The sequence below is a fragment of the Anabrus simplex genome, chromosome 2 (assembly GCF_040414725.1).
Source record: "Anabrus simplex isolate iqAnaSimp1 chromosome 2, ASM4041472v1, whole genome shotgun sequence".
Lineage (NCBI taxonomy): Eukaryota > Metazoa > Arthropoda > Insecta > Orthoptera > Tettigoniidae > Anabrus > Anabrus simplex.
The window spans coordinates 384144129-384157514 of NC_090266.1; the positions used below are offsets into that span (position 1 = coordinate 384144129).

At 40.2% G+C, this 13386-nt stretch overlaps 1 protein-coding gene across 2 annotated transcripts in view; it reads right to left on the bottom strand.

The window, feature by feature from the left end:
- The window catches only part of LOC136862853 (ribonuclease H2 subunit A), a 159629-nt gene that overhangs the window by 51795 nt on the left and 94448 nt on the right, over positions 1–13386 (bottom strand). For both annotated transcript variants that reach the window (XM_067139117.2, XM_067139116.2), the window contains exon 4: positions 3378–3564. In XM_067139117.2, coding sequence (XP_066995218.2) covers positions 3378–3564 — 187 coding nt within the window. The remainder of the gene's footprint in view (positions 1–3377; positions 3565–13386) is intronic.

Sequence of the window (13386 nt, forward strand, 5' to 3'; positions counted from 1 at the left end):
GCTGGGCTTGTCATTCGTCGGTCTTCTGGGGCGTGCTGTGTTCTGTTTATTTACTATTTTGAGGTAATCATTTTTTAGGGCGGGAATAGCTTTTTTGAAAATGATACTGGTTATCTCCACTATGTCATTAATATTGTAATTAGGATTGGCGTATTGGTGTAGGAAAATGTAGAAAACTTCAGTTATGTTAAGCAGGGGACCCTTAGAATTTATGTTTAATATTTTCATATAGTTTTCAATGTCCGTGAACCTGTGTTTGAATTCTTCCAATATGCTGACCTATTGATGAAAAGTGGTTATGTTTTACTGCGTTTAAATGTTCGTTGTAGCTGATTATGAAGTTTCTGCCTGTACGTCCAATGTAACTTCTCTCGGAATTGTTTCATTTAATACGGTGAACTCCTGATTGGTTGTATTTATTGTTGTTGTTAACTGTCCTGGTATTATGTATAATGTTGGTGCTGTTGTGCATGGTTTTAAACGCTAATTTCAGGTTGTACTTCTTAAAAACGTTAGTAAAGGTGTATAAGTGTGTATTGTTAAAGGTAAATGAGGTGTAATCTTTCTTGGGTTTGTCTATTTTTGTTAATTTGGTTTTGGGTTGGAATATAATCTTATGAATGATTTTCTTGACCATTTCTTTACTATATCCCTTGTGTTTGGCTATATCATAGATTATTATTGCAGTTCATTATTTAGATCTTCAGTTGTCATTGGTATGTTGAAGGCTCTGTATACCATGCTATATTAAGCTGCTCTTTTATGTGTGTTAGGGTGGATGGAATCGATTTTTATGGTATTTGAAGTATGTGCGGGTTTCCTGTAGATTTTGTAAGATATTAGACAAACTCAACACATTGGACCCCCACATAAAATTCACTCAAGAGACTGAAAATAACCACCTTAAATTACATGGATCTAACAATAACCAGACATGACAACCATTTCTCCAAGGGTTATGAATTTCATGTTGTTGGTCCGTATTGAACTGAGAATAACATATGAATAATAACACAGTAAAGGTTTCCACCTATTCAATACTAATATGTATTTACTACTCACCTGCACCATACTTACATTTCTCATCTCATTACCACACTTCACTTTATAAATTATAAATCCATAAGATTATTACAGTTAAAAATAACATGTTTTAGGATTCGACAAACCTCATCTATGCTTTAATATGGCTGATGATGACCCCTAGGTGGGTCGAAACTAGTTCCATGTAATTTATAATATTGTAAATACATATTAGTATTGAACAGGTGGAAACCTTTACTGTGTTATTATTCATATGTTAACCATTTTATCTTACAATATCTACAGGAAACCCACACATACTTCAAATACCATAAAAATCTATTCCATCCACCCCAACACACATAAAAGAGCAGCTTACTATAGCATGGTATACAGAACTTTCAACATACCAATGACAACAGAAGATCTAAATAATGAACTACAATTAATCTACGATATAGCCAAACACAAGGGATATAGTAAAGAAATGGTCAACAAAATCATTCATAATATTATATTCCAACCCAAAACCAAATTAACAAAAATAGACAAACCCAAGAAAGATTACGCCTTATTTACCATTAACAACACACACTTATACACCATAACTAATGTTTTTAAGAAGTACAACCTGAAAATAGCATTTAAAACCACGCACAACAGCACCAACGCCAGGACAATTAACAACAACAATAAATACAACCAATCAGGAGTTTACCGTATTAAAAGCAACAATTGCGAGACAAGTTATATTGAACGTACAGGCAGAAAATTCATAATCCGCTACAACGAACATTTAAACGCAGTAAAACATAACCCCTTTTCAATAGGTCAGAATATCGAAGAATTCAAACACAGGTTCGCGGACATCGAAAACGATATGAAAATATTAAACATAAATTCTAAGGGCCCCCCCCGCTTAACATAACTGAAGATTTCTACATTTTCCTACACCAATACGCCAATCCTAATTACAATATTAATGACATTACGGAGAAAACCAGTATCATTTTCAATAAAGCTATTCCCGCCCTAAAAAATGATTACCTCAAAATAGTAAATAAACAGAACACAGCACGCCCCAGAAGACCGACGAATGACAAGCCCAGCTCCACCCCTACCCCCACAATAGCCACTCCCCTTCCCCTCCATCCATACCCCTCACTACAGCAAACATAAGTCCCAGACATACACGTAGCGGTGTGCACCGAGCTCCTAAACAGAAGGTCGCTCAACAACAACAGTAAGTAACTATCTACTTCCACACACAACTTCAGGCATTCCTTCGAACTCACACTGTTGTTTATCTTTCACAGATAACAGCTCCTATACACGGATACAGACAAGAGGGAGGTCACCACCAAAAACTTATATTCACCAAATTTGAAAATAAAGACTTTATAATCCGCTTTAAAATTCATCAAAACACATCAACAGCTGAACTACATATAATCTTTACCCACAATACTTGACCATCCAATGGCTTGGGTTTTGTTACAAGCATACATGAATACATTACTTAGTCAAATAGAACATCCTCAAGAACTGTTTACGAGCTCAAAATCAATCAACATAAACATAGGCGCACAAGACCCCAACGAGGAAGCCTGAAGAAAGAACATTGCAAGACATTAACTTTTAAATTCAACAAGTGTTTTATATATGTTTCATGTGTTTTTAATGTGCTTAATGTATATGTACAATTCATTTTAAGTCTAGTTAAGCTTTTTTACTAACATATTTCATCCCAGAAACAATTTTTTTTTTTTTTGCTAGGGGCTTTACGTCGCACCGACACAGATAGGTCTTATGGCGATGATGGGATAGGAAAGGCATTGGAGTTGGAAGAAAGCGGCCGTGGCCTTAATTAAGGTACAGCCCCAGCATTTGCCTGGTGTGAAAATGGGAAACCACGGAAAACCATTTTCAGGGCTACCGATAGTGGGATTCGAACCTACTATCTCCCGGATGCAAGCTCTCAGCCGCGCGCCTCTACGCGCACGGCCAACTCGCCTGGTAGAAAAAAAAAAAAAAAAGAAAAGAAAAGAAACAACTCTAACCCCAGGTAATCACAAATGATATGACGATAACATCTAACCCACAACCCCATTAGACATCCGGATGCGCTAATGGATGACATCTTTGTAACACATACCAATGCCTAATGGATGTAATATTGTGATCTACCAGCTGATGATGACTGTATAAGTCGAAACTGGTACTGATGTAAGTCTGCTTCATAATAAATAGTATTGATAGGTGGAATATCTTTCTTGTCCATATACGTGTATCCAATCAATACGGAAATGAAACATATAAATAACAATACTGTAGTAATTTTGCTGTACACATACCATTTGGATATCCACTTCCAAATTCTTCAGCAGTAAGAGCAAGACCTTCTCGAAAAGCCCATACTTTCAAAGCTGTATCCCTGCACACTTTGGCACAGATACTGGCTGCACTCACAACAGGATATGTAGCATCAGCTTTCTTTGCAACAGTGATCTTCAAATCAGGAAATATTTGGGACAATCTTTCCTTTGGGAGAAGATTTTAAAAAATAGAATAACCCTTACAATAACAATGCATGGCTGAGACAAATTTTATAGCTCTAAAGGTAACAAAACATACAGCACAGTGAAGTTTTCAAATGACAATTACATTTACATACAGAGGAAAACAACCTTGTAGTTTTTCGTGACTGTTAATATCATGATCACAGCCACAAGACTTCCAGTTTTATGTGGAATCCAAACCACAAGAATATGAATTTTCAGTAATAAGAATAATAATAGTGATGATAATGCTTGCTGAACATCCTTTCAATTGTTATAGATTTTAAGAGAGCAGGGATGTCAATTCTCTCCTGCAGGTGAGTTTTTAATGAGCTAGAAGCCAATAACAGAGTTGTCCACTGCCTTTGTTATGTCCAGGCCACATTGTAGCGAGCACAGGAAAGCAATCAGCTGATCACTAGGGTGGAAGGTTGGCCATGGATTAGTTGAGTTGGTTGTGAACTTTTTGCTGTTTTATTGAAATTTGTAATGTTGGCTGCATATTTACTCAGAATCATACAAGACTGAGTCATCATCGACTGTATTTTTAAGTGAAAAGTGCTTAATTAGCGAAGAAAACTTATATGCGAGTATGTATTCGTATGAGCCTATAGGTTAAGAAGATTGCTCTTCAGTGCTTTAATTTTGTAGTTTACTTGTGCAGTGTTATAATCAAATTATATAAAATTAACTGAGATAGTGCATTTGGTGTTTTATTATCAATCATGATGTATATATCATTGAGTTGCGGTGATCAGCGAGTGAAATCACCATGCCGAAATGCTGTTGTGTGCCCGACAGCAAAGCTAATTATAAATGAGGAGTGTATACTCCAGTATTTGTGTTTTCTCATGAAGAAAGAGATTATAGAAGAATGCTATTCCTAGTCTCTATGTCTATTAGGTCATCAGCCGAGAGGCTGGTTGGATCCTCAAATAGCACCACCAAAGGTTATGCGGTTATAAGGAAACCCCAAAAACCAATGGCAGCACCAAAATGAGGCGTACTAGGCAAGATGAGGAGTGAGGTAGTTTGCCATTCCTAGGGAGAATTTAATAGTTAATCACAACACAGCTGTATGTAACAACCACTTTCTGGAAGACCAAATCCTGACAGAAATACAAGTATCTTGTCCAGATGGCAAGTTAAAAGGTATTATATCATAAGCATAAGTAACGTCAGATATAGTTTTTATGTAATCAGGCTTAGGTTTATCCGAGTTCAATGTATTTGAACATTTAAGTCCAATTCATACAATTCTGAAATGTATTGCGGAATAAAACTGCTGACATATTTCCTACAAAACTTCATATCCTACAGTATGGCACCGGGTTATTCCATGAAAACTGAAGATGAAAATTATTGTATAGGCATAATTTTCTGTTTCAAAATCTACATTTTTAACAATAGCTTATTATCATGACAGTGATGATGATGATCAGTTTAAAGGGGCCTAACAGCTAGGTCATCGGCCCCTAATGGTACGAGATGGAACAAAAGGACAGGATAATTAAAATTTTAAAATATATCCTCTGACAAGAAGTTAAAATAACTGACGATGAAAAAAATTATGAGATTAAAACAATCAGTGGATCTAATTTGCAATGCCTTATTTTCTAATAAAATTATAGACAATATAGGTTACAATGGAATAAGGCATTGCCTTGAATTACAGAGAAATATATCATTCAAATTAGAAGTTAAGATAACACAATAAAATTCGCATACACGAATTAAAATAAGAGTCAATGGGATAAAAGCGTAGTTAACAAAAATACACTAATACAAAGGACATTATTACACACGATAAAAAAGACCACTATCCCTCATAAAATGGATGACGAGGCCTGGTGACTGCACGTCAATTTGTAGGATGAGGTAAATGGCACTCAGGAGTTTGACTTTGGCGCAGATCGGCCAGGTCCACGCACTCTGTAAGCATGTGCACCACAGTTAGATGACTGCCGCAAGTACACACTGGGGGGCGTTCACCCTTCAGTAGGTAGGAGTGCGTTACTATGCAATGGCCAATCCAAAGACAACATAATACCACTGCTTCTCTCCGAGAAGCCTGAAGCAAAGTCTTCCATACCTTCGTACCTCCTATTGCTCTCAGCTTATTTGGGAGAAGGGGGGCCTGCCATTCCATCTCCCAATGGGACATAACCAGATGTTCCTGCTGAGAGTGAATGTGACTGGCTGGAACCCTGTAAGGCAATGAGGGCAAGGTAACAGCCTCCTTGGTAGCCTTATCAGCTAACTTGTTTCCCTCTACACCCACGTGGCTTGGGAGATAAATAAACATCATTCTGGTACCGGCATTCGAACACCCGACCAGCAGGTCCTGGATCCGCTGCACCAGAGGGTACCGAGGGAAACATGTATCTATAGATTGTTGTGCACTCAAGAAGTCGGTACACAGCAGAAATTGCCGGCTCTCGTCGGACAGTGTATACCGCAAGAGCTTCACAAATGGCATAAGAGCTCTGCTGTGTACACACTACAGATTTTCAGTAGAGGAAAATAAAAACTTATTGTCAACAACGAACGCACAGCCTACTCCCGCTTCTGCCCTCGAAACGACCAAATCAGGGTACCTGCCAACAATGGACAGGAAAAGTCTTCGATAAATGGAGGGGGTCCGCGTTTTCCTTCGGGCTGGTGTGCAAATCTAGAATGATTTCAGGTCGCTGTATTATCCAAGGAGGTACCCTACTTGGTCGCCTGACAAGACCAGGAACTGAAGGTACATCAAATAATCTGTGACTGCTATCCAAGCGAATTCCAACCGGCTGCATTGCTCAAGGGTAAGCAGCGTCCAGCCGACGGTTTCCATTGTGGAATACGTAAGGATACCTTGGGTGAAGTGGCATCTGTCGCAAATTTGCAGCATAGGACAGAAGCATTTGCTGGCACCATAGGTGTAAAGGCGACACATAAGATTCAGCGAGCAGGCTAGCAATGGGGCTGGTACGAAAACTCCCGTTGCCAACCTAACTCCGCTGTGGTGAATACTATTCAATTTGGCCAAGACGCTTTGCCTTGCTGATCCATATGCTGTACTGCTGTAGTCTAATCTGGGTAAAATATGTGCCCTATAAAATCACAGGAGCACCGTGTGATCTGCCCCCAAGTTGTGCCCCTAAGAAACTTCAAGATATTTAGCTTCATAACGCATTTCGCTTTTAACTGCCGCACGTGTGGCTCCCACGATAATTTGCTATTGGAAAGGAGCACAAGAAATCGAAAGAGAGACATTCCGTAAATAAAGCTCAGGATGAGAGTGAAGAGTGCGCTTCCAGCAAAAGTGGAAAACAGAGGTCTTTGCGGTTGAAAACCAATAGCCATATTCTAAAGTCCACTGTTCCACTCTCCTAATAGCTTGCTGTAATTGTCGCTCGGCAACGGCCATATTTTGCGAGCTATGGAAAACAGAGGTCTTTGCGGTTGAAAACCAATAGCCATATTCTAAAGTCCACTGTTCCACTCTCCTAATAGCTTGCTGTAATTGTCGCTCGGCAACGGCCATATTTTGCGAGCTATAATGCAGTGAAAAAGTCTAGATATGGCGACAGTATTACTGCTGAACCAGCAGCAGCGACAATACTGTTTATGGCAATCGCGAACAGAGTGACACTAAGAACCGATCCCTGTGGGACTACATTTTGCTGAACATGTTATTGCAAATACACCCTCCCTATCAACAAATTGTTAAACAAATTAATTTTAAACACCATCTAATCAATACTTTATTTCTTGCCTTTGGGCAGAATTATAAAAACATTATCACATACAGGACATGTTTCGACCACTTAGTGGTCATCTTCAGCTGTCTTTAAAATAGCTCAGATGAAACAATTTGATTAGTAAGTACATTAAAATCTTAAATTACTTTTCCATGTTAATTTATAACTATTGCTTAAAGCGCTTGAAATTTGGAAGGGGGAACAGGGCATAAGTAGGGGGGGATTTTATTGATAAGGTGTGTAAAAAGGTACTTAAATTACAATTTGCGTCTACGGTAAAAGAGAAACATATGAACATATTTTAAAAAGTCTGAAACGTTTGTAATTGGACACTTCTGGTAAAAACACTAGGTGGCTTCATCTTTATGTTAAAATCGATGTGTGTAACAGTCTTCAAGTTTCTTATTGATTGTTGTGTTAATTATCTTCCTTAAAGTTTTTTTACTGTAGATGCGAATTGTAATTTAAGTACCTTTTTACACACCATATTACTAAAATCCCCCCACCCCACTTATTCCCCTCCCAAATTCCAAGCGCTTTAAGCAATAGTTATAAGTTCCCATGGGAAAGTAATTTAAGATTGTTTCATCTAAGCTATTTTAAAGACAACTGAAATTGACCATTAAGTGGTCGAAATATGTCCTGTATATGATAATGTTTTTATAATTCTGGCCAAAGGCAAGAAAAAAGTATCAATTAGATGGTGTTTTAAATTAATTTGTTTAATAATTTGTTGATTTAATCCATCGATACGGTCATGAAGTGACAGCTTGCAATACACACTCCCTATTCGAACACAGAATAGACGGAGGGACAAAAAATTTGCAATACCGGCAAGTTACCTTGGAAATTCCATTGATGCAGGACTGATAGGATGCCGTATCGCCATGTGGTGTCATGGGCCTTTTCTAAGTCAAAGAAAAGAGCCACCAAATGCTGTTTTTTGGAGAAAAGCATCCTGGATAGAACTCTCCAGGCATACCAACTGGTCAGTAGTAGAGCAAGCGGCTCGAAAACCACATTGGTACTCGGACAAAAGTTCCCTTTTCTCCAGGCACCACACTAGCCGGCAATTCACCACCCACTCAAACAGCTTACACAGACAATTTGTTGGGCAAATAGGTCTGTAACTTTCTTCATATTTAGGATTTTTCTCAGGGTTGACGAGAGGAATTACCCTCTCACCACCCGTGACGGAAACTCACCCTATATCCAGATTCGGTTGAACACCCCAAGGAGACAGAAAAGACTATTCTCACAGAGCTGTTTCAACATCTGGTTACGGACATTATCTGGTCCAGGAGACGTGCCCCTGCAAAGCGCCAAAGCGCTGCAGAGTTCCCACTCTGTAAAGGGCACGTTATAGTCCTCTGTAGCTTGAGTGGCAAAACTAAAATGATGACATTCTGTCACCCGCTTCAGGGGTAAGAAATCACAATGGTAATTCCCGGAACCGGAAACATCTGCAAAATCACTTGCAAGATGGTTAGCAACCGAGGGTGCATCTGTCACGATGCACCCTGCAATGGAAATTCCCGGTACTAAGGATAGTCCTTGTACTCCGGGATTACGTCGAAGTTTAGTCAACACTTGAGATGACAGTGTATGTATCGTCATAGACGACCCATACCTTTCCCAGGAAATTTTCTTACTCTGCCGAATAAGAACTCGCGCCTTAGAGGGGAGTTTTTGAAATGTTACCATGTTGGCCATAGTAGGTTGCGTATGGTACCGTTTACGAGCACGACGTGGTTCTCTAACAGCTGCTGCAATTTCTTCGTTCCACCAGGGAGCGAGCTTCCATCGAGGAGTTCCTGAAAAGAATGGAATGTACTCCTCAGCAGCAGCAAGAATAACTTGTGTTATGTAAGTTATATCGCCGTCTACCCTCCGGTTATTCGCATCAATAAAGACAGCTAATGACGTAAACTTCGGCCAATCAGCACGTTTAAGAATCCATCGGGGAGGAACCTGCGCTGCACTGAAATGTGTTGCTTTCCCTGTATTCAAGATGCATAAACCCAGCTCTTGTATTAACCTCTCCAATTCCCTTCCTCTGAGGCAAGGAATTGTAGAGCCCCATAATGGATTGTGGGCGTTAAAATCACCCAATAAAAGGAATGGAGATGGGAGGTGATCTATAAGATCAATTACGTCATTGATGTGAAGTGGGCTCACCTGGAGGAAAACACACATTACACACTGTTGCTACGACAGGCAGCGGTACACGTACCACAACTGCTTCCAGTGGGGTTCTTACGGGAACCTCTTAGCTGTAGGTGTCAAAGAGAACAAAAATACAAACTCCACCGGAAGCCCGGTGGGCATAATGTTGTTCTGTCGAGTATAGTCGAAAACTACCCAAGACCATACGATGACCTGGTCTGAGATTGGCTTCCTGAATACAGAGTATACTTGCCGCGAACTGACTAATTAACTGGCGCAGCACAGTAAGATGCCTGTCATAACCGTTACAATTCCACTTGTAACAGTGCCATTGTGTCGGCTTCTGAGCTTTAGGCTAGATGCAGCGAGACGCTACTTAAACTACACTCGCATCCCCATCCAAAGATGGAGATTAGTGTTCCATGTGCATCACCTCGTCAACAAGGTGATGCACGCTTTGAACTTTAACGTATTCTGGGAGCGGGGTTTCACCTTACGAGGGGAGCACGTAGATTTTCCACGGAGACTCAGACCCTCCGAGGGGAAGGCGTGAGACCCCATTCGTATGAGGTGGAAGAAGCCTTGTAAGGGAGTTCGTCTTTCCCACCGTCTATTCTTGTTTATAGATGTTGATTCCCATAGGGAATCCGAAATATTTGTCCCGAATGAGTAAATTTATAATATCAATATAAATGGTCCATTATTGGACATTATAAATTTTCCAGCTAACTCATTCCTGGTTGCCAGCGTTTCGCACCCGTGTGCTAGGTTGGGCTCATCAGTTGGTACCTAGCACACCTACCAAGACGCATGGCTAGTGCATACCGTGGAGGCCACTGCGTAGGCTACTTGAAGCCACCGGCAGTGCCAATGCACTATGAGAGACTGTCTCACTACCTCCACGGTATGCACTAGCCAGCGTCTTGGTAGGTGTGCTAGGTACCAACTATTGAGCCCAGCCTAGCACACGGGGGCGAAACGCTGGCAACCAGGAATGAGTTAGCTGAAAAATTTATAATGTCCAATAACGGACCATTTATACTGATATTATAAATTTACTCATTCGGAACAAATATTTCAGATTCCCTATGGGAATCAACATGTATATCATAATTAACTTCTTCCAATAATTCACTTCTGTCTGTGGATGTACTTTTGATTGTTGAAGAGACCAATTCTAGCATGGAATAAACATCCACACATATTGTACAGAATTGTTGGAGGAGTGTGTGGTTGTGCTGCACAGAGTTTTCCTGCTTCGCTCCAGGCCTCTTCACATCTGCGTCCTTCCCCTTCAAACAGAATGACAGGAACAGGGATGGTCTGGCGCCAAATTGTACAGTCTTGAGCAAGCATGTCCCTGGTTCTGTGGATTGAGACCTGTCATCTTCATAGTGAGCTTAAGCTGGTCCTTGCAGCGCCTCGTGTGGGCTCTACGAGGTCTAGTGCTGGAACAAAATTCACCATACGGGATTTGGCGTGGAAATCTGGTATCCCTCACCCGACAGACATGACCAATCCATCTAAGCTGATGATCAATGATGGTTGATTCTATGCTCTTGACACACGATTTCTCAAGAACAGCAATGCTGGTAACATGGTCTTCCCTTTTGATCCTAAGGACAGACTGAAGTTTTCGTTGGTGGAAGCGCTCAAGCTTTTTCAAGTCGCGTCGGTAAAGGGTCCAGGTTTCACAACCATATAGCAATGTTGTAATGACAACAGCATGGTATACCATGAGTTTCGTCTTTGCGGTTAGGTCTTGATTCATGTACACCCGGTGTGATAGTCGTCCAAATGCTGCAGGGGCAGCACCAATTCTCTTCTACACAATTTGCTCACAGTTACAGCGTACAAAAGGGATACTACCCACGAACGAAAAGTGGTCTACCTGCTCCAGTGGAGTATTTGAGATGGAGATGTTGAAATGTGGAAGGGTTGTGCCAGGCGAAGGCTGAAATGGAGACGTATAAATGTGGAAGGTTTGTGCCACGTAAAGGTTGGGCGAGGACCTTGGTCTTTTGAACATTAACGGTAAGACCAAAATGATCACATGCACTCTTGTAGCAGTTAACAGACTGTCGCAATTCCTCTGGTGTGACAGTAGGTGATGCAGCAGCATCATCTGCACACAGCATTTTGGTTACCTTTGCAAGCTGGGTGAGGCTCTGGGAGCAAAGTCTTGCTAGGTTGAAAAACCCTCTGTCAGAACAATACCTAACCTCCACACCTGGGTTGTTAGCAGAAGATTCATGTAGCAACATTTGTAATCAGTTGCATGTTTTCTATCAGTGTGTATGCTGTGGCAGCTCCAGTTGAATAGATAATGGATAGAAATCACAAGAATATGTCGGCGAAGTGTAAGCCAATACTCATGGAAACAAATTGATATACGTGAGAAATAGAACATTCCGGGGAAGGATATGCACTGTCTGTCAGAATTAACAAATAGTTGTGGATATTTCTTTGTTTTATAAGGTGTTGACAGTTTAAGTAATTTAAAGGAGTATGTTATTCAAGCGGAGTGAATGCATACCACCTCCATGTCCCACCCAAGTGTTCCAATTGATTGAAGGAACAAGAATCCACCTGATCGATACTTTCACTTTTATTTTTAGCCTTAGGCTATTTCAATAGACATTAAATTAAAAGTTCAGAACATGTTTCGAATGCATTGCATTCATCATCAGCTGCTTACATTTGGCAAAAGTAAAATTAGCTAAGAACAGTCTCACAATTTTCTTAAAACCTTAAAAACAAGTGTTAGTAGTGCATGTGTGAATGGGGGGGGGGCCGATTGTTAGTTAAACGATGACTTATTAAAAATCTTAATGTTAAATACACTGATGGACTAAAATATACTGTAGTTCACTATAAGTCTTGTGAATTTTCCATAAGTTCGTTGATTACTGAAGAACTTGTATGCACTATGTGAAGTATTTCTGTTGAGCTATTGGTAAAAAGTTTCCTTAAGAAGGCATCCGGTGTTTTCACGTCTCTTATCTCCTGTAGGGTGGAGAGGTGTGGCTTGTTTCGAATATGAAGTTTGCTATTTGTAGTTTGAATTGAAAAAAGTTGGATTGTCTGTATCACGACCTGTAACTGGCAGGAAAAATGCGGCTATTAGTTGGAGTTTGAAAAACGTAACGGATAATAAGTCTTTGAGTGTTGGAAGTATGGAAGTATGAACTTACCCTTGTCTTGCGTGTTTGTTTAACTTCCCGTACTACGGGAGTGGGTTTAATCCGGCTGCCTTCAACCTTGTATTGTAACTGTGTGCTGTAGTTCGTGAGTTAGCCTAGTTAGGAGGGAGGGGATATGCGGCCGTGTCGTCATTTGCTATATCGGGCGGGGAGGAGGTTTCTGCTTGTGACGTGTTGGCCTTGTGATTGCTTGAAGTGTGCGCTGGGCGTGTTTGCTTCCTTCGTAATAACTCAATATATCTCAATATGCATTCAAATAAGGAGTTTCTCTGTTCGTTTACTTCATTCAAATTCTTGTCCTTATTAAATGACTTGTCTAGAAGTATATGAATATTTTCTAGACTGTTCATTAACCTTCCCTTGTTTAGCCTATTGAGAATTGACAGGTCTTGTTTAATGTCTGTGAATCTATGGCCTGTTTCACTCATGTGTACTCCCATTGCAGAGAATCTTTTATGTTTCTCCGCATTGACGTGTTCTAAGTACCTTATTGTGAAGTTACGTCCAGATTGCCCTATGTATGTGGCCTTGCACTGATTGCATGTTAGTTTATAAACACCTGAATCCTGGAACCGCTGCTCGCTATTTCGATTGACCATATTGTGGTTGAAAAACTTATGTCTTATATTGTTATTCGTTGAGAACGCTATTTTGATGTCATGCTTCTTGAATAAATTGGTAATTGCACAG